The sequence below is a fragment of the Tenrec ecaudatus genome, chromosome 14 (assembly GCF_050624435.1).
Source record: "Tenrec ecaudatus isolate mTenEca1 chromosome 14, mTenEca1.hap1, whole genome shotgun sequence".
Taxonomy (NCBI): Eukaryota; Metazoa; Chordata; class Mammalia; order Afrosoricida; family Tenrecidae; genus Tenrec; species Tenrec ecaudatus.
Window position 1 is genome coordinate 531,474 of NC_134543.1, and position 21,189 is coordinate 552,662.

General features: G+C 63.7%; 1 protein-coding gene across 4 annotated transcripts; it reads right to left on the reverse strand.

Annotated features, from left to right (window-relative positions):
• Positions 1-1,814: 1,814 nt before the first annotated feature.
• On the reverse strand, positions 1,815-20,592 carry CEP170B (centrosomal protein 170B). Of its 4 annotated transcripts, none has more exons than XM_075530489.1 (19): positions 20,426-20,591; positions 18,295-18,409; positions 15,608-15,697; positions 14,432-14,512; positions 13,595-13,651; positions 12,394-12,532; positions 11,713-11,817; positions 11,063-11,572; positions 9,965-10,656; positions 9,323-9,484; positions 8,994-9,084; positions 7,169-8,866; positions 6,105-6,234; positions 5,084-5,243; positions 4,770-4,913; positions 4,598-4,686; positions 3,891-3,984; positions 3,747-3,798; positions 1,815-3,637 (listed from the first exon to the last, which is right to left on the reverse strand). In XM_075530489.1, the coding sequence occupies exons 2-19, from the start codon at positions 18,397-18,399 to the stop codon at positions 3,399-3,401; spliced, it is 4,638 nt and encodes a 1,545-aa protein (XP_075386604.1). In that variant the 5' UTR covers positions 18,400-18,409; positions 20,426-20,591; the 3' UTR covers positions 1,815-3,398. The 4 variants fall into 4 exon arrangements, with proteins under 4 accessions (XP_075386604.1, XP_075386603.1, XP_075386605.1 ...); XM_075530488.1 differs by having other exon boundaries at positions 6,105-6,327; XM_075530490.1 differs by lacking the exon at positions 9,323-9,484 and having other exon boundaries at positions 6,105-6,327; positions 20,426-20,592.
• Positions 20,593-21,189: the final 597 nt, after the last annotated feature.

Sequence of the window (21,189 nt, forward strand, 5' to 3'; positions counted from 1 at the left end):
AGCCATGTGGTTACTGGACCTCTGCCTCTGTGGGCCTGGGAGCCTGCCCGCTGCTTGGCCTCACAGTCCCATGGTCTGGGCGCTGCTCCTCCCTTCTCACCAGGTCTCCTCTGCCCACAGTGCCTCGTGCTGCAGTCTCTGGTGTCCTTGGTCTCGACCATGGCCATGTCAGATAGAGATCTCAAATGTGCCCCAGGGATGGCTCTTCTTCTGGGGTGGGGGTTCTCTGTGCTCCTCAGATGGCACATCAACACAGTGGAAAGATGGCGGTGGGGTGGCTCCGGAGGCCCGCATTAGCCCAGCAGAGAACTCCCTGCCCTGGCATTACAGCCACAGCCAGCGTGCAGAAGTCTACAATAGCACACGCGAGGTTATGGCAAGGGCAGCTGGAAGATGCTGTGCTGTTCTCCAGAGCGCTTCTTCTGCTTGACCACCGGCGCCTCTCAGCGGATCGGCCTCGTGGTCTTTGCTTGACCTCTGCCCTGCTTGGGCACGCGTTACACCACACCTTTGGGGTAGACAAATGCCCAGAGGGCATCCTGCTCTGCAATCCAGCCTCCTGGCCAAAGGCATTCACTTTTACTCATTTCTCTGCCTCACAGCCTGGGCACAACTTCTCTGCCCAGTGTCATGGTCTTGGCCGGTGGCTGCCTTGGCCTCCTTCCCCCTCCCCCACTCGGTTCCTGTGTGTTCCTCAGGCAGAGTAGCACAGACATGTCTGAGTGTGCACGGTGTCAGTAACACACGGCTGGGGACTGCTTCTCTGCTTAACCCCACCTGGCCCTTTCCACCTCCCCGCTGAGCTCCCACTCGCACATATTATGAGTGCTCTATTGGGCACACACCCATCTCCTCGTCCCCAGCTTTTGGCTGCGCTTCTCCTACTGCCGTGGCTGCTTCTGGAGTGTGAGGGTGACGTCTGGGGCCCATGCAGGCTGAGGGACAGGCGAGTGGGGGCAGGGTCAGAAATGAAAGTCTGGCCTCAGTGCCTGGTGGCTCAACTGCCACCTCCCATCCTTGAGCCTGGCTCCAGAACCATCCGGGAGGAGGGAGGTGGGCAGTGTTATAAATGCCCTTGGTCTCTGGGGAGGGGGCTAGGCCACAAGCCACCAGAGACATGCAGTCCCCACTCACAAGCCCAACTGTCTGTCACCTGAGAACACATTATGTCCACTGGCCCCAGCCTCTAAGGGCTGTGTGCGTCCACTCACGGTCGCCCTCCTGCCTGTCCTCCACAGCCCGCCACAGGGCTTTGCCTGCCTGCCTGCAGGCCCGGGCTACCAGGGCCTCCCTCGGACAGGAGGCAGGACCACTCCAGGGTCCAAGCCCATCCCAGCACCAAGAACCTTCCTGGACCCAGAGCTATTCCAGGGCAGAGTGAGCTTGGTGTCTGGGAGTGCATCTCTGCCAGTGGTGGTGACAGCGGTGGATGTGAAGGATGCTGACACCGTGTAAGGTCACCTCGCCGCCTCTCTCAGGAGCCCGGGAGGGGTAGGGAGTCAGGTTTCCATGTGGACACTGGTCTCCCCCACACCCCTGCTGCAGCTGGCACATATTCAGAGGGCTCCTGGCTCTTGCCACATCAGATGGTTTAACAGACAACAAACAGTTCCTATTTTTAAGGCGGAAACGCCCAGAAATGTCCCTGTGCTTTCTCCATTACGCCGCCGCCTAGCGGCAGCATCCCGAAACTGCAGCCCCGGGTCTGATTGAATTTTCAGTCTCCCACTCTGTGCCGTCCTGCTGGGGTAACAGAGGGCCCCGCCTGCAGACATCCTGGAAGGAGAAACCAGGCCAAGATGAAAGACGCCGCTGTGCCCCCGTGCGGTAGGATGATTTATTAGAACAAATTCCATGACCCAAATCATATAAAATAACCATTTTCCTAAAGACACCCACAAGACCACCTGAGAACAAACGCAAACACCTCGGAGAAGCCAGACAAATAAGTTACGGCCCGGGCCCAGGGCTGGTGCGCGGCAGACAAACAGCGCGGGGAGGAATGTGGAGTAGTGACTCAGACTGGCACAGCAAGGCCCAGAGGTGGGCAGCTGGGCGGGGCAGGCGGACAAACCTCGTCTCTAGGGGGCGGGGCCAGCAGGACCCCGCCCACTCACGCTGGGAGCCAGGAGGGGTGGGGCCGAGGACCCATTCTGCTCCACACCAGGGAAATGTAAACACGCCCCCCACCCCAGCAGTGGGCCGCTAGCAGGCCACAGTGCCACATCGCCTGGGTAGGTGGGTGACCCGCCAGGGCTCTTTGGCTTACAGGGTCCAGGAGACTCGGCCGCCTGAGTGGCTGGTCTGCTCATGCACCCCCGCGGCTGAGTCCTGAGAAAATGGTCCCGCCCCCGGAGCTATTCCCTGCCAGTTCCCAAAACGCCAAGCTCAGGGACATGGGAGGCACCCAGAGCCACCCAGCTGGGAGCTGCGGGAAGCTGGCACCACTCTGGTTCAGTGCTCAGTTCTGCCTCAAGCAGGGCCAATCTCAGAACCCAAGGGCACAGTCACATGTGCGTACCTCCTTCGCGCTTGCTGGGACACACCTGTGTGCAAGTGTGTGTGTGTGTGCCCATGTGGGGGTGCATGTGTGTATGTCTGTGTGTCCCTGGGAGGTGGGAGGGGGAGAGTGCACAGGTTGTGTGTGTGTGCCCATTTAGGGGCGTGTTGTCTGCTAGTGTGTGGGTGCAGTGTGTGTACATGTGCTATGCGTCTGCCATGTGAGGGTATTGGTCCATGAGGGGATGCGTTGTTTGCATACATGTCTCCATAAGTATGTGTGCATATGTACAAGTATGTTAGCAGGGCCCCAATTAGTTTGTTTGCTTGTGTGTATTCCTTGACACGTGTCTGCATGTGTGCCCACATTAAGGTGCATTTTGTCTTCACATGCTGTGTACACATGTGGCTGTGATGTGTGTGCATGCGTACAGGTGTGTGTGAGCACTTGCTGGAGCTGTGTGCAGAGCTGGCTCTAGGCTGCTTGGCTGTGCTCTGCCCAAAGCCCCCTCTCCACAGGGCCTCGGCAGCCTTCACATCAGCTCAGGGTTTGGCAGGTGTGTTGGCAAAGGCTTGAGGCAGGAAGCTGGGACCTCAGCTACTCCTTTTGAAGGGTCGTGGGGCTAGGGACAGCTCCTGGGCCTGGGGCCCTGGCTCTGAGTTTGGCACTGACTGCTCTGGCCTGCCTCATCCTTTCTCGGGCAGCCGGACCCAGCAGGGGCCTCCCCAAGAGGGTACCCAGCTCTACTGGGTGGGAGGGCTGTGGCTGTGGCCCCATCCACCCTTTTCCCACGGGACAAGGATGATGGCGATGAAGACATGGCGGGGGCACACACATGGGCCTGGTGGACATCCCAGCCACAGGGTATGGCACATGTGGGGCGATGAGAAGGTCCGGCCTACATCAGGAATTGCTCAGTGTCCGGCAGCAAGACAGGGTCCAGGAGGCCGGGGTCGCCACAGTTGGGTCGCGGAGGGTAACCCCTTGGCCGCAGGGCGGGCAGCAGTGTCTCTGCTGAGGAGGCCGATGGGCTCTGAGCAGTGAGCCGGGCCCCTGCCAGTGGTCCAGGGGCTGCGGGGTTCCTGCTCCCGGTCAGCAAGGCCAGGCTTCCGCTAGGGTCCACGATGGCGTTGATGACTGTGGGGGAGGGGAGTTCTGGGAGTGGCCCACTGAGGGGCCTCAGACCCACCCAGACCCAGGGGGCCGCTCCACCCACCTTACCACCGCATCCGCCCCGCCCACTCACCTTCCAGCTGTTTCTGCACGCGCCTCAGTTCCTTCAGGATGGAGCTGATCTCCTGGAAGGGAGTGGGGGATGAGGGGCTGAAGGCCAAGGGACCCTCTCTTCTCCTGGGGCCACAGGTCAGCTCCCACCCCCGGCAGCCCCCACCTTATTGGACGTCTTCAGGATGGGCACTTCATTCTCAGCATTGAGCCTGGCCTCCAAGTCCTCCCAGGTGTGCCCCTTGTTCTGGAAAAGTATCCTGCCGAACACGGTGAGGGAGGGGGGGAGCAGAGTGAGCCTGTGATGGTGGCCACTCCTAGGCTCCACCCCACTCACTCTCTGGTCTGAAGGGACCACTGACAGCCCACATCTTAGTGTGTTCTGAGGCTGGGCTTTCCAAGCAGGGGTGTGGACGCTTGCTGGGACCAGAGCGGGAGAGAACAAGCCGGGGAGTGCTGCACATGCGCACAGGCCCACACCCTAGGGTCACCGGCATGGCCGTGGGCGCCAGCTCACATCTGTTAAGTGTATGTGTGCTCTTGCCAAGCGTCTCCTGTGGGATGTCAGCATGAGCACGTGTGTGCTGTCAGGTCCAGCACGCTAGTGTGCAGCCTGCCGTGGGCGGGACGTCACTGCGCAGGAGCTGGGCCTCTGCTCTTCCCCCGCCCCATCCACCAGGCTGCCTCCATCCCAGTCCTGCTCTCCCTCAGTCCTGGCCACCCACCACAGCCACTCCAGCCACAACCATGGGGTAACCCATGGGGGAGCGTCCGCTTCAGCCCTGCCCTCCTCCAGTTTGCCCATGGAATCGAGTCCACCCCAGCCCACCCACAGGCCGCATTAGCCCCGCCCACTGGGCCAGGCCTTCTCACTTCATCTTGTCCGCAAGGCGCTCTGTGTTCTCGCGGATGGCTTGAGACAGCTGTGACACAGGGTTCAGCATTAGGTTGTCAAATATCACCTGTGGGAAGGGCGGGTCACCTGTCAGCCAGGTTCTGCGTCCCCAAACCCACCCAGCACGCCAGCCCACCAGCCAGTGCATGCCTCCTCGTGGTTTCGAGGCCTGGTCTTTGAGGCCAGGGAGTCCTGCCGGCTTTCATTCATGTTCTGGTCCAAGTCCCGGGAATTGAGGGTGCGGGGCGGCACCTTCTGGAAATTGAGGCTGGCCTCCGGGATGCGCTGCACCAGCTATTGACAGAGGGGTGGGTGGTGTTATGGGAGCTGATGCCAGGCCCAGGGCTCGGGGTCCACAGAGACCTCTGCCCCCACGTAAGGGCCAAAGCTCGGGCTCCTGTACTAGTTACACCTCAGGACTGCCAGCCAGGTCTTGCTAACCAGCCTCCAGGCGCGAGACTCACCTCCTCACGGGCAGAGATGGTAGAGGCTGGTGTGCTGGGCACGTTGCTGAGGGAGGGGCTGCGGGTGGGCCCAGAGGAAGCTAGCGGGTCACCATCACCAGCCACGTCATGGATCTCCCGGGCTAGCGTGGCCACGTCCTTCACCAGTGTCTGGCTCAGCCTGAGAAGACAGGAGGCGTGATCTGCTGGGCACTGAGGACACTCAGCAAGGGGCAGAGATGGGCAGGAAGCCAGAGACGCCCACTAACACCCTACAAAGTCAACCTATACCCCAACACAGCCCTTCCCCAAGGCGGACCACTGTCGGGGCGAAGCCCTGCACCACTGGTCACTCCAAGATGGGCCCTTTCATCAAGGATATGCTGACAGCCTGACACGCCCACAGTCACAAGGGGGCTTCAGGGGTGGCGCTGGACAGGTCCCTGACAGGTGGGTGGACATCTACCTTTTCCCCACCACCTTCAGGGGCCAGAAGCTTTTGAGCACCACCTCTGGGTCTCTTGGGGCTCAGGCTTGATGTCCTAACACCAAACTCTGCTGGAACGGGCAGTGTGGCCCACCTGGCCACCCCCACCTATCTGTGTCCACCTAGACAGCGAGCCAGCCAGGTGGCACCCAAGACCCCCTTTTCCCCCTCAAGGCTCGGGCCCACCGCACCTCACAGTGTCCCACAGCTCCACCCATTCCTCAGGTCCTCACTTCAATCAGTCAGTTTTTCTATCATTGGGGTGAGCAGGGGCGTGTGTTTGTGGGAGGGGGGGTTGTCTTCTATGGAAGCCCCGCCCACCCTGGCAGAGAGTCTTCCATGCACTCTGCAAGATCTGACAGTACCCCATCCACCGAGGAGTCCCTCCTACTCAGCTCACTCACCACGCCCGCCTTGGAGCCCTTCCCACTGAGGGGGCTTTCCCTGCCCATCGGGGCCGCCCATCAATGGCACTTGGCCCGCCCTCCCAGGAGCTGCCCACCAATGACATTCATGCTGCCGACCCAGGCGCCAGCTTTGCTGGCGGAGTCCTACCTGGCAATCTCTGCGATCTCAGAGGTCTGCACGATAAAGCCGTAGGGATTGGCCTCGTCGTCGTCTGTGTCTCGCGGTCCCCCTCGGGCCCTGGAGTGGCCGTTGCTGCTGGACCGCGGGGTCTGCGTGGCTGTAGAGGTATGGGCGCGGGCGTGTTTGGGGGAGCCGCACTCCTCCTCCGAAGTGGATGTGTAATCAGAGCCCTGCTGCCGGCGGCGTGCGTCTTGGTGAAGGAGTTGTTTCAGAAGCGGAAGAAAGCAGAGCAGGCCTGAGCGCCCACGCAGCCCGGCCGCTGGCGAGGCGTTCGCTGCACCACCCACCACAGCTCTGCAGACCTCCACGCAGCAACCAGCGACAAGGGTCCCTGCCCCATAGCACAGGAAGAGCGCCCAGGGGACATGCAGGCAAGCAGGCAGTGCCCCCACCCCCACCCCCAGTGGCCATGCACCCCAGCCAATGCCTCCTAGGGATCACCAGTGGCAGTCAGCTCAGTGGCTGCCTGTCGAGCAGGGCCATCCTCAGCCTGCATGGGCACCTCCGCAGGGAACCCAGTGGGCAAAGGGAGGCGGCCAGGCCTGGAGAGGCATCAAGGGTGAAGCCGTGGGGGGCCGTCCACTCAAGAGAAGGCTCCTGGGTGTCAGAGCAACCCCTGGCCCTGGAGACCCAGAACCCAGAACCAACGGTGGGTAGCCCAAAAGTCCTTCCCCAGCCTGGCTGCCCCGGGCTCCATGTGCGGAGGGGCATACTGCACCGAAGGGTAAGTGGGCAGCCTGGCAAAGGCACACAGCCTGGGGTTGGGTGGGGAGGGAGGAGGAGTCTCAGGAGAATCCTCAGTCTGGGATAGCCAGTCTCCTTGCCCTCTGCTGGGGGCTCTGGAAACACTGAGCCGGCACACACTTGTACTCGGGCCCCCTGGGGAGTGCCCTTCCACCCACCTGTGCCCAGAGGTCAGTGGCCGGGCAGGCGCTCCCGACACAGTCCAGACCACTGGTCTGTAAGTCTGCTGGGGGACCCCGGGGTCTGAGGGGCCTCAGGGTCCCACCTGCTCCCAAGCCCACACTCACTAGAGGAAGGGTAACGGGCGCTGCCTGGGCGGGCCCTGCTGAAGGGCTGGCGAGGGGCTGCAGAGGCCGAGGCGATAGTGGCTGCTGCCCTTCGAGGGACGCTGGGCTTGCGGTTACTGCAGGAGAATTCTGCGCTCCGGCCAGAGAAGCCCGTGCGGGCCGGGGCAGCCTCGGTCTCACTGGTGCCTGTGAAGGAGCCAGCCCGCTTCCGGGGCAGGGCCAGGATGTCCAATCGGGACAGCTTCTTGGTCTGCTCACCGGCTGGGCGGCTCGTGGGCTCAGGGTTGACGGGGATGCCCCGCTCACTGTCAGCGGCCTCTGTGTCTGAGGTGTCACCCAGCCTAGCACGCCGTAGCCGGGAGGCCCGCGTGGGCCGTGGGGTAGACAGACTGTTAGAGCGTGTCAGCGTGTGCGGCCCCTTCTGAGAGCTGCTAGAGACCCGGCCCTGCTCCTCCCGGGCGGCTGGGGATGGCAGAAGGGCCACTGGCTTCCGCCGAAGGCCTGGCCGTCCCTGCCTGGTGCCTACAAGCAGCTCGTGGTCTGAGCCCCCAGTGTCTGAGATGGGTGTGTGGACAGGGCTGGAGCCGCGCTCCTCACGTGGCCAGTCCAGGGACGCGTGGGGCCCACGTCCACGCCTCACGGACAGGCGCCGGGTCAGCTCTGCTCGACCAGCATCTGTTGGGCCTGGTGGGCGGCACTGCTTCTCAGAGAGCCGTGCGTGGGTGCCACTCAGGGTGGAGCCCCCCAGGTCCCGAGTGGCCAGCGACTTGTCCTTCTGTGACCCACCTGGCTGTGGGGTGGTCGGGCTGGAGCCATTTTTGCCGCTGAGCAGGCTGCCCATGCTGGCTGTGTCCACGTCGGAGTCCCCGGACAGCGAGTCCTCCTGTGGCCTGGGGGGACTGCCACCTTCCACCTGGGCCTCTGCAGATTTGGACAACAGCTGGGCCTCCAGGGCTGCCAGTGCTGTCTCAGTCTCTTTCAGGATCAGGTGGGTGTCCTGGGTGTGGAGGTCTGTGCGGGCGGCCCGGGCAGCAGCCAGATCCTGGAGCAGTGGGTGGCTGGAAATATGGGGGAGCTTGCCAGGGGCTGGGGGACCACTGGCTGGCTCCTTGGTGAAGCTCTCCTGACGGATGAAGGCCAGTCCCTCTTTGGGCATCGCTGGGGCAGGGCCTGCGGGCTCTGGAGAGCGCCGGGTGCAAAGCTGGATGACCATCTTGCCGCTAGTGCTGACGTACAGACCATCTGGGGATGGCACGCTGGACAGGGCCACCCGCTGGGGAGGCGCCTCCCCGGGTGCTGGGACCGGCTTCTTGGAGGCTGTTGCTTCCCCGTTCTGGTCCCCGATGAAGAAAGAGGTGGAGGCCGGCTCCCCTGGAGTCCAGGGGGAGTGCTGGCCCCTTGTCCATGCTGGCACCTCTGTAAGACCCCTGTGCCTTTCTGGCAGCTGACCCTTGCTGGGTTCAGGGTTCCAGCCGCCATCCGACCCACTGGCATCACTGAGACTGTCTGGGTCCAGCTCTTCCTGGCCAATGAATGGGCAGGCCTGCTCACTGCCAGGTTCAGGCAGGCCAGGAGCAGCCTTTCTGGTGGCCTCAGGACCTGCGGGGCTGTCCACCCGCTCGCTGGGCAGCTGTGGGAGGAGGCGGCGTGTACGCGAGGGCAGGACCACCTCAGGCTCCATGGTCTGGCGGCTTTCCTCTGCAGATCGGGGAGAGCAGCCTGTTAGGGCAGCAACCTGCCTGGGGGACACATGGAGACATGCGCAAAACAAGCAGACTGGGCTGCTGGGGAGCTGACCACTCTACCACAGTGAGGGAACACTAACCTGCCAGGCCTGGGTCTGAGAAGCTGTCAGCCAGGCTGGCCCAGCGGGATACCCACTTCTGAGCCCCTGGGGAGCCCGGGGCTGGCTGGGCCTGTCGAGGGAAGATCAGAGAGTCTCAAAGCAGGCAGAGGTGAGAGCCTGCAGGGGAGGAACGGTGGGGGTGGGGACAGTGGGGGGTTGACAGGACACCCCACCACACACACACACACACACACACACACACACACACACACACCTGTCCTGCTCACACTCCTGGTTTTGCTGCTTGCTGGAGCCTGGAGCCCCAGAGTTGAGAGCCCACCTTCCAGAGTCACCCTGTTTGGGCATACCTGGTGCCTGGCCTGTGGGCCTACTGCTGGCCGGGACCCAAACTCCTGCAGCTGAACCAGGTGCTGGGCCACCCCTGCACCTGCCACATCCTCTTTTTCATCTCTAATGACTGGACGGAAGGTGACCTGGGGCGGATCCAGAGACTCGAACACTCCAAAGACCTGCCAGGAGGGGTCAGCACAGGGCTGTGGTCAGCAGTGCTGGTCCCAGGCCCCTGCTGATGTCTTACCCCAGGCTGCTGGGAGACCAGAGCTCCTGTTCTGGACTGTCCATAAAAAGGGCCACACAGACCCAGGCTTGGGGGATGGGGAGGGGCAGGAGCAATCCCAGGAAGACCCCAGGGAGAAGCTTCCTCCAGCATTCTCCCCATCTAGTCAGACCACACACACACACCTCCATTCAGACCTGAGCAGAACACCCCCACCCCCACCCCAAGCCCGTCTACAGGTTCTAATCACACCCAACCCATTTAGTTGACCAACAAGTCCCAACCCTTCACATGATTGGGCACTTTTTGCCTCAGCTCCGCCCATCCAGTCTAACAGCACAACCCCAGACCAGCCCACCCGAGGGCCCCACCCACTTGGTGATGCCACTCGGGTCTGACCCCTCACAGGAGAGGCCATACCCAACCCACCCACCTGGTCAATCATCCGGCGGGCTTCCTCCACCTCCTGGTCTGGTGCCTCAGTCTCGATGGTGTAGGTGCCCGCGTCGCTCAGACTGTCCTCCTCCTCTGGCCTGCGTGCCTTGGTCAGCTGGGGGTCAGCAGGAAGCAGGGGCACCTCGGGGCTGGCCCCCAGGGGCGGCAGAGGGGCGGGCGGGGCCGGGGGGGCCTTGTCAGGGCTAGCCCGGGTGGCCAAGAAGTCCTGTGCCAGGCGGGAGCGGCGACCCACGCTGCCGAAGGGGCGCGCGGGAGCGCGGGGGGCGGGCGCAGGGCCAGCCAGTCGCTCTTCGGCCTTCTCTCGCTTGAGCGAGCCGGCCCGCTGAGGCCCCGCGTTCCCGCCTGGAGTCCGACCCGGGGCCGGGGTCGGGGGCGCGCACAGACGGTTTCCGTCAGCGGCGCCCGGCGCGCGGAGGCGCTTGTCGGCCTTGGGGTCTGGGGGCGGCGTGTGCGTGAAGGACTGGGAGCGCTTTTTGCGCGGCGTGTTCTCGTCGAAGAACTCAATGACAAACGCCTGCTGGTTGTGCAGCAGCTCCTGGGGGTCCCGCTTAATCTGCCGCTGCAGCCGCGCCTGCTCCCCACCTGCCTCCGTCCCGTTCGCAGCCGCGGCCGCCGCCACCGCCAGCGGGTCCTCGGAGTCGCTCTGCGTGCCATCCTGGTGCTTGTGGCCTGGAGGGCGCCGTTGAGGCCGGTCATCAGCAGGAGGGACAGAGTTGGCCCCCGGGCCCCCCACCCCACAGAGCCTGGCGCACGTGACTCAGATGCGACACGGTGGCCTTAGGTAGTCCCCCACCAGTAGGTGGTTTGGAGGCGTTCATTGTGAAATAAAAGCGACCAGCCCACTAGTGACCCGTCCACGAGAGGCGGACACATGCCAGTGCACAACATGGCTCACTCAGGGCCACAGCTGCCCGGGGGACTGGCTAGCAGGTGTCACCGCGCTGAGCCCTGGAGGGCACGGACAGGCCGCCCAGCACTGAGTGCTCAGGTGTAGGTGTGGGCGGGCCCAGACCCCTGGGCAGGGTAGAGGGGGCAGGCACCCTCGGGGTGTGGTGTGGGTGGGGCAGGCGCTCACCCCTGAGTGTACGAGTGTGGACAGGCAGGTCACTCTTGGTGCTGTGGCCATCGTGCCCCAGCCCAGCCCGGCGCAGCAGACTTGGGTCGTTCTGCACCAGCCAGTCGGCCACCTTGGTCTGGGCAGACACCATCTCAGCAGGTGTGGCTTCTTTGCCCAGGGGGCGCTGCTGGCGCCTCGTGAACTTGGTCACGTGGTCCTTGATCTTCACCTTGCCTGGGCTGCAGTCATCAAACTCGATGGTGAAGGAGGCGTGGCTTTGCACAGCAGGCGCCACCCCGGCCCCGCCCAATACGGGCTCCTTGGTGGGAACCTCGTGGGCAGGCACCTCAGGGGACCGGGTGGTGGGCGGCGGTGGTGGTGGCAGCGGAGGAGGGGACTCCTTTGTGGGGATCTCGAAGTAACTGGGCTCTCGGCGGAATGCATAGCCCTGTGGCTCCACAGCAGCACGGGGCCCAGCCAGAGGGCCCCGGAGCTCTCCATCCTGCTGTGCAGGGCCACAGGCAGGATCTGGGGGCGGATGAGGAGTGACCTCAGGCCATGCACTCCAGAACCGGGCTCTACTGCTTACCCGTGGGAGCCCTCCTCTGGCTCCCCACCCCCCCACCTCCAGTCTTGCTCCAGGCGGTGGCCTGGCCTCCAGGACCCACCTGGGTCTGACTCCTCCTGGTTCCGGTCCTCTGGCTGGTGGCCGGCATCCTCCTCACCCCACCAGGATGGCTGTCCGTACAGGGGCGTGCGGTAAGTTACTGCCTCTGTGGAGGGTCAGAGGGCAGAGCTGGAGTTGGCATGTTCCCCAACAGGGACACAAGATGGGAGGGTGACGGGAGTCCCCTTCAGCTGTCCAGGGAGGGTGACCAGCTCCTGACCACTCTGAGCCATCAGGCTCTATCTGGAGACCCCCAACCACAGAAGGAGGACCCAGGGGACCTGCCCCTGAGTGAGAGCCAAGCCCCAGCCTCTCTGCAGCCCCAGGCCCTTCTCCAGATGGGCAGAGGGCGGGTGGGGAACAGCAGGGGAGCTCCTGAGGTCTTCTGGTTTTGGGGGTCCACCTAGGACAAGTCTCTCCAAGGCCCTGTTAATGGCTAAAACCACAGAGGGTGACCCGGGTTGGGCCGGACCCACCTGACTGAGGTCTTTGCTTTCTGCTTTAGTTGGCGCCTTGATGTAAAACCTGGGAGCTGAATTTGACCCCTCCCCTGGGCTCCCGGGGCCTGCTCCAGCCGCCCTGTCCCCCCCCCCCCCCCGCCCCGCCCCAGTGTCTGGAGAGACAAGACATCAAGGCCATATTTGGCACTGGCCCTATGCACCACCCACCCCTGCCATTCTACCTGGACCTGGCCTCCGCTCCACCTTCTCCAGCCTGGGGTTTGCGGCCTCACAGTATGGAGTGTGGTCAGGCGGGGGCTCATCCTTCTTGGGCAGGGCACTCCTCACACTCAGCTGCAGCTGGCTGGTGTATTTCTCATGCTGCGGGCGGCAGGAGGACTGAGGGGCTGGCCCCTCCCTGACCCCACAGGGCAGATGGGACAACCCCAGTGACTGGGGAAGGAGTGGGTCCCACAGCTCAGGCTCCCACCCCGGCCCTGTGGGCCCACAGGATGGTCTGGGAGGGCAGAGCAGGCCAGCTCTGACACCACACAGTGGGGAGAGGGCCAGAGGAAGGGGGGCAATGGCAGGTGTGTGCCCATGCATGTGTTGGTGAGTGTGCACACCTGTGTGTACATGTGTCTGGGTGTGCGCTGGGCCACACCCACAGGGTCTAAGTACTGGATCCCCCATGGATGAGCAGGGCAGTCTCTTGCTCAGCAACTCCAGTCTTGGCTGTGCCCCTCAGACCTGGGGGCTCTGAGCAGGCCACTCTTAGCTGTGTTGCCCACAAGGTACTAGCGATGGGTTGAGATGGCCCAGGTGACCGAGGTCTCCTGGGTAAAGCTCCACTACCGAGAGGGCCTATGCTCCGCATGGGGGGCTCACAGAACAAACCTTGGCTGCTATCGCCTGATCCAGCCACCCCCTGTACCTGACCTAGGGCTTGGAGGGGGCAGGGACCCAAAGGCTACCCCTGGACCCAAGGTGGCCTGATCAAGCTCCCCACCTTCAACCCTGGTGCCTAAGATGCTGGCTGGGTCCAGGGACCATGGGGGTGGGCAGCTGAAGCCCACCTTTGACCCCACAGGTGAGGAGGGACTGGGATCCCCCAGTGATCACTTCCCACCCCTCATCCCAGGGCCCTTCCACTTTGCTGTGTCAGAGCCATCTGGGCCCCTGCCACCCTGGCAGAGCCCTGCACCCTCTTCCACCACCCTCCCCCCACCTCCCAGCATCATCAGGCTGAAGGGTAATAGCCACCCTCCCCGAGATTAGACAAGGCCATTGAGCAGAGCTGGCCCAGGTGGCTAGCCTGGACTGTGGCCCTGAGCAGCCTGGGATGTTCTCAGGGAGGAGTGGGCCAACATAGGGGAACACGGTGTGAGGGCTGCAGGGGCAGGTTCCTCAGGGAGAGGGGGCTCTCACTAACTGGACACTGACCTTGAGGGCCTCTTCAGGAAGGCGGTGCTGCACCCGCTCCAACACATACAGATTAGAATGTGAGTCCAAGTCAAGGAACAAGGCCCAGACAGGGAAAGGGCCGGGGAACGATCTGCCCACCTGCAGGCCCTTCACCCCTGGCTGACCCCTAGACTATGTCCACCTGTCCTGGTCACCTACAGGCACAACCCCCACCCAGGCCTGGCACCCCAGTGCCAGTCCCTAAGACATGTCCACCCTGCCATGGTCACCTGCAGGCCCAGTCCACTAGCCACTAGTCCCTACAGCATGTCCACCCGTCATGGACCCTGAAGGCCCCTAGACCATGTCTACGCCACAGGTGAGCCAGCAAGCCATTTCAAGAAGGAAGAGCCAGAGGCCTGATCATGGTCCTGGCTCTAGCCCGCATCCCGCGTGACTTGGAGGGGGCTCACAGCAGGAAGGGAGGCAAGGTGACAACCAGCAGGGCCTTAAGCATCCACACCCAGGCTGCCAGCTGCCCCTAAGAGGTTCTGAAATGAGAGCCTCTACCGGCTACCCTCACCACAGGTGTGCCAACCTAGTGCCCAGGAAGAAGGGGCAGTCAGCCCAATGAACCTGGTGGAGGTTCTCCTCCCGACCTGGTCGGCCAGGGTTCCAGGACCCTAGTGTCAGGCACCTTGATGTTGAGGCAAGGTATGACCTGGTGCAGAGACCTCAGGCCTGATGCTCAGGTGCAGTGTGACCTGGGGCAGAGGCCATAGCCTGGGCAGGACAGGCTGAGGTGGCCACAGCCCCTGGAGTCTTCCCCTGACCACCCCTCCCAGTCCCACCCAGGGGAAGCTGATACGGAAGGATATCGTAGCCGAAGCGGATAACGTCATTGACCTTCAGCGTGATGTACTTCTGGTCTGGGACACGCATGTCATTGACAAAGGTCTGAGGAGGTAGAGGTGGTGAATGGGCAGCAGAAGTTTCCAGAGTCCAGAGCCAGGGAGCAGCCAGGCAGCTCCTCCTAGCTGTGCACCGTGATGGCCACAGGAGGCGCTGCACACCTGAGCGCAGCCCCACCTGGACATCTGAGAAGTACCTCTCTTCGATGCCCCATCCAAGCTGCCCATTCCTCGTGCAAGACCCCACCTCACTCCGGGGCTCCGGGGCATCAGTGGGCGAGAGGAGACACGTGACTCAGAGAGAGGCCTGGGCCCCAAGTGGTACAGAAACAGGTGCGCGAGGAGCAGGGGTGTGTTGGGCAGCGAGGCCCTGGGGGTGGCCCGTGGTGGGCACAGGCGGGCATGGACTTTGCTACAGGAACAGGGCAGCGGCCACTACAAGACCTGGCATGGGGACAGCGCTGCAGATGGGCAGCTGGCCAGGCTCCTGGGACACACAGGGCCTTCCCTCCCCCTGATGGGGGCCCTCAGGCACGTGGCTGTGAGCACTGGGGGAGGGGAGTGCACCGGAGGGGTGAGGGAAGCTGAAGGAGGAGCCAATAGGCGGGCCAGCAGGGGTATGTGTGGCAGGCCTGAGTTCTTGAGGAAACAGCTATGGAAACATCATGAGGGACAGATGGCCGGATGACTAACAAGACATAAAACAGAAGATGGGCCGAGGAAGGCCCTACCCGCCATATTCACCACAAGCTAGGTTCCCCTCACCTGCCCTCTTGTCCATGTCCATCTCAGACACCTGCTCCCCACCTCCCCAACCCCCCACTGGGAGTAACCACAGGTCACACACCAGTCAGGACACCCAGCATGCAGGGTTCACCTCCAGCCCGCGTGGCCTGCCTGTTCGAGGCCTTTACTGCACCCAGGAGCCACCTACTCACACCTGGCCCTGGAACAGATTATGGGGGTCCTAGGCGGGGCTGAGAGGGGGCGGGGTCACGCAAAAGGGTAGGCCTAAAGGGGGTGGAGCCAATCAGAAGATGTGGAAACACGGGAGGGATGAGTCTGGGTGTGACCACTCAGAGGGGCGTGGCCAGCAGAGAAGCATGCTAGATCTGAAGGCAGGGCCTGTGCTCGAACTCACCCCATTGAGGCTGCCCAGATCCTTCACACAGTGCTCATCTCTGTCCTGGTCGTAGTTGATGACGGCATGCTGTTTGTCCACACTGCGAGACTGGCAGAAGCAGGGGTATGGCCTCAACACCACCAGGAGAGACCCTCCTCCAGCCCTTTTAGCCCCCACATACCAATGCCAACCCTGGACCTTCCAGCTCTAGGAGTCAGGCTCCCAAGGTCACCCCAAAACCCAGCATGTGCACCCCAGAAAGCTCACCTGCCCTGCTACCCACTGGCACGGACCACAGGGAGGTGGCCAGCCTCCAGGTCCCGAGGACCCTCCCTTGGTGGGTTCCCTTCCCCCACCCACCCTTCCGGTGAGCTGTGGGAGGGGCAGGGCACCTATCAACCGAGACTAATTCGCATCCAGAAGGAGCCAGGGGCTGGCGGGACCCTAGAGAGGCAGACATGCACACACACACACACACAGTAGCTCACACACACGTGCATAAACTGCATCACGCACCCCTACACAGCTGTGCACACACAGCAGCTCACACACCCAGTACTTGGGGCAGCTCTCACACAGCACACACACTCTTGACACACACAGCCCTGTGTGCACGTGCAGCATCTTTTCTCCTGCCCTGCACACCTGAGCACACTCAGCCTCAGCGGGCAGCTCCACCACACACAGCATCGCACCCTCCCTTCCCCCAAGCTCTGAGCCCCCCACCTCCGCCAGGGTCCTCTCATGCCCACAGATCTGGAGGCCCTTGGGCTCTGAGGGAAGCAGCTATCCTGACCACCACACCCTTCCCAGGCTGGTCCAGCATCTCCTGTGGTCAGGGAGCCCTTGGCCAACACCAGCTCTGCCTCCTGCACAGGGCAGACTGCATGCCTCAGAGACTCCCCTGCCAGAGGGGGTGCCCCTCCCTGGCAGCCGATAGGCTGCCTGCCCCCAAAGGCCTGGGAAAGACAGGTCTGCAAAAGGCAGTGGTTCTCGACTTTCCTAATGCCACTACTCTTTAATAGAGTTCTTCATGTGACCCCCAAACACAAAATTATCTTCATTGCTACTTCATCACTGTAATTTTGCTACTGTTATGAATCAGGCGACCCCTGTGAAATGGTCGTTCCAACCCCAAAGGGGGCGAAACCCACAGGCTGAGAACTGCAGGTCTAAGGGCTTTACACCTGTGCTCACAGTCCTGCGTCCTGCCAGCTCACCCCACCTCGAGGACACAAGGTCTAGGCTGTGTGCACAGGGTCCTGGTGTGCAGGCTGTGCTCAGGCGGGGGGGAGGGCAGACTCTCAGACACACAGACCCCCTAGGAGCATGCTCACCTTCCTCCTCGCAGGCACTCACACATGCATGCATATCACATGCACACCATGACACACATGCCCTCAGAATCCCCCAGTGTACAGTTATGGACACATGTGCATGTAGGCAAACAACGTGTACTTCATGCATACACATACCCGGAGCAGTGCACATGTGCACTCTGGTGTGACCCATGCACCTGTGCACACATGAGCCAACACACACTTGCACACTGCACCCCCACCCGGGTCCACACCAGGCACCCCAGCTCCATCCCTCCCTCACATGTGTATCCTCATGGGCACCAGCTTTGAGCAGGGCATGGGGTTCAAGCTAGAGCCCCCAGAAGACGGGCCAGCAGTGGGCCCCCCGGGTCGGGGCTTCAGGGAGGCATATGGCATAGCTCTCCCTCCAGCCCCGGCCCCTCTACCTGCTTAGGTCCACTCCAATGCCCACTGCTCCCTGGGACAAAGCCTCTACTGGCGGCCACCAGAACCAGGTCACTTCCCCGGGCCACCCCAGATTTCTCAGCCCCCCCCCTAATAGCAGAAGTATTTCCAGCAGCCACCAACCCTACAGGGGGGTGGGCACAACACTGGGCAGTCAGAGCCACGGCCTCTTGCTTTCCAGAAGGAGGCTGCAAGGGGCAGCCCAACTCTCCCACAGCTGATGGACGCTCGGACATAGGGGAAGGAATAACACCTAGCTCAGGCCTGCCCAGCCCCTTGGGACTAGAAACCAGGGGCTGGGCCCACACTCACTCTGGTCTGTACCCCAGTGCCAGGCATCTCCCCAACACCCAGTCAGAGAGCAGGGAGAGCCCTACCTTACATAGGCCCCTGCCTGCAGATACCCCTACTGCCTGTAGGCCCCCTGCCTCCAAGCCCCCGCCCTATCCACAGCCCCCTATTCATAAGGTCTCCACCACCCAAGGCCCCACACCTGGACCAGGTGGGTCCCTGCAGGGTGGCTCAGTATAGCCTTGCACACACATTCCAAGCACGGCTGTGAATCCAGGCTGAGACCCTGTGTGGCAGCTCCCAGGGCTCCGAGTCGAGCCCATCGAGCCTTGTCCCCAAAGGACCCCCTTCTTTCCAGCTCCAGGCTGCTTTAAAAGGCCCCCAGCTCCATTAGGACACATGTGGGCCCAGGCTGCCAGGACCTCTGGTGGTCCCCCTCCTGCCCCAGGACCAAGCAGGACAGCAACCCCTCTGCGAGGTGGGCTGGGCAGCATGACATCTCCAGGGCCAGGCCAGGACAGCAAGGACAGGCAAGACGTGCACTGGGCAGCCTGCTGTGTAGACCTGTCATGGCTCCTGCCCTACAGGCACCACCAGCGTGGTCCTATCCCTCCCCCGTGCCCTCCCCTTGCCCGGGAGCCCCCTCACCTGAAGCATGAGCTCACACTCATCTCGCCCCACGAAGATGAGCTCCCGAGGTAGCCGGTGGCGTGTGCCCCCGCTGCTCACCAGGAACCAGGAGGTGACGCTCATTTCGCCAGCCCTGCAGGAGGGCTCTCATCGGACGGGGAGGAGGGATGGGGGGGTGCAGACCCTGGCCCTGCGGACCTCTCCTCCCGGACACTGCCCCAGCCTCAACAGGCTACTCGCCCTCCTCCCTGTACCCCCTCCTGGCTCTTGACCCACTTGCCCCCTGGCCCTCAGCCCCTGCCTTCCTGACCCTTGGCCCACCTTCCTAGCCCTCAGCCTCCACCCCCGGCAGCCCCACAGCATCTGCTCCCTTCCAAGTGCTGGCTGTGGAATGACACCAGTTTGGGACGCTGCCACATGTTACCTGTGTGTGGACCCAGGTGAGTGGGCTGGAAGGCAGCCTGAGCCCAGAGGCTCAACCTCCCCAAGGCCAACCCCTCCCCAAGGGCCTGGGATGGGATGTTTCTGGAATCAGAAACAAGCCCACAGCACACTGAGGCCCTGACTGAGGTGGGTGACTACAGTGACTGGCTCTGCTGGGCAGTTAGGGGAGGATGGGCAGGGGCCAAATGAGCCTGAAACACCTGGACTGCACTTGAGGCATCCAAGGTTTGTCCTGGGTGAGGGTGGGAAGGGTCGCTGAGGCTTCCGGGGCCAGTCAGTGCAACATCAAATTCAGCCTCTGGTGCTCCCGGCATGGCGGGTTTCAAAGAGGGTCAGGTGGGGTGGGGCAGTACTGCACAAGGAGGTCTGTGGAGTTGGCCCCAAATGCCCAGTGTGGTGGTAAGGGTGGTACACTGACCACTAAAGAAGTGAGCAATTGGGAGGAGGGGTTGGGCCTTGACTCCTTGAGGGCCCAGTGACTCCCGGGGTCAGTGGAGTGAGCAAGGAAGACAGAGTCTCCCAGGGTCTGCGGAGCGGTGGGCAGTGTGGGGATACCAGCAGCAGGTGCAGGGCCTCAGGGAGGGACACAAACCAGTGTGCTCACCTCCGGAAGTGCAGGGCTTGTAGGCAAGGTCACACGTGCCCCCCTCCTCTCTCAGGAAAGGACCGGGCCCTGTCCCTGCAGTGCCCACAAGTAACTCAGCCAGGTGCCAGCTCCTTGTGGGGTGGAGGGACAGGGATGAGGCCAACACTAGCCCCTCCTACCTGTGAGTGACCAGGGCCCAGGGAGGCAGATGAGGGGTGTGGGAACCCCTAACCAGGAAGAGACCCCAACAGCTGACCACAGACCCCCGTGGGCCCTCAGGGTCTAGCCTGATGGATGGGCCCTGGGGACATGGCAACCTCCTGGGAAGACTCTGGGTTGGGGGCTGGGTGAGACAGCAGGGAGTCCCCGTGGCTCATCCCCCTCCCCCACCCTGCCCCCAGCGCAAACCCCATCTCCACTTGAGCATGGAGACCCCCGCCCACGGAGCTGCAGTCGCCCAGCTGAAGGCAGAGGGGCCCTGGCCCTTGGAGCCTGTACGCCCCCAGTCGGAGGTGCGGGCCGAGCGGCCTGGTGCAGGGCCTGGCTGCCGCGTAGCTAGCAGGGTGGATCATCAACGTCCCAAACTTGGCCCCTCCGCCCCGCCAGGAGGGTCCCCCGCCCCGCCGACCGGGCTGCAGGGGCTGGTCAGGGGCCTGGACGGGCGGCGGGTGGCCGCAGCAGACGGCGGGGGAGGGTCCGGCCGAGCGTGGAGGCAGGCACATCGGGAGCGACGAGGCGACGGGAAGGAGCGAGGGAGGAGGAGGAGGAAGGCGGAGGGAGGGAGGGACCGCGGAGCAGGCCACCAGGCCGGGAGGCGGCGGCGGCGGCCAGGGAGGGAGCGCCAGCCCGCGGGGAGGGCGCGGCACCTTCCCTGAATCAGCGCTCGCCGGGGCCGCCATGGCTGCGCCGGTGCCCGGTGGCGAGGGGACCCCGCGCCCAGTCCGCGGCCCCGTGGCCGCCGAGCGCGCCCCCACCCCGACGCCCCGGGCCTGGCGCAGCCTTGGGCCGCCTCCGCAGCGGGACCGGCCGGGCCAGGTGCGCCGCCGTCCCCACCCCACGCGCCTTTGTCGGGCGCCGGGCCCCGGTCCGCCCGCGGGCAGGCAGGTGCGGCCGGCTTACCTGCGCGCGGGTTGGTCCCGAGGTCGCCGACTCGGCCCCGGCTCGGCCCGCCTCCCACCGCCCGGCCGAGCACTGGGGCGCGGGGCCCGCCGCTAGGACATGCCCGGCGCGCGCGGCAGCTCGGAGCCCAGGCGCCACTGCCGCGGCAGCCACCGCGGCGGGTCCCTGACGTCTGCGGCCGTCCGCCCCGCCCCCGGGCCGCAAGCCCCGCCCCGGCCCCGCCCCGCCGGAAATCCAGGGTTCGCCGGCCCGGGGCGCCAGGTGAGCGCCTCCCCTCGCGCCCCCGGTGCCCCGTTGCCCCTTGGTCTCCGCTCGAGGACCCTCCCTAGTGTCAGGCGGATCGTGTGGCTAGTCAGCTCGGCCCTGACCGGTGAGCGCTTAACCTCGCCCAGGAGCCAGGCTCCGGTCGCGCTCTGATCCCCAACCTTTGGTCGCGCGGCCCGAGCGAGGGGTGGCGGGAGACTCCCCCACCCGCGGCCCCGGGCGCGTTGGGCGGGGCGGCAACGTTGGGGTCATCGATGTCGCCTACCTGATTGCCCAGGTGGGCCGGCTCTCCAGCGTGATCGCAGCTCCCGGAGTCACCTCCGGTGTGGGAAGTCCCGGAGGAAAGAGACGAGCGCGCAGAGGCGGGGAGGGAGGGGTGGCCGGGGCCCTGACTGCATTCCAGGTGGGGCCGGCAGGGGCTAGTCCTGAGGGAGGAGGGCTGCAGCCCGGGCCTTACCTGGTCCCAGGCCTCGACCTGGCACACGCCGCCGAAACCCTCC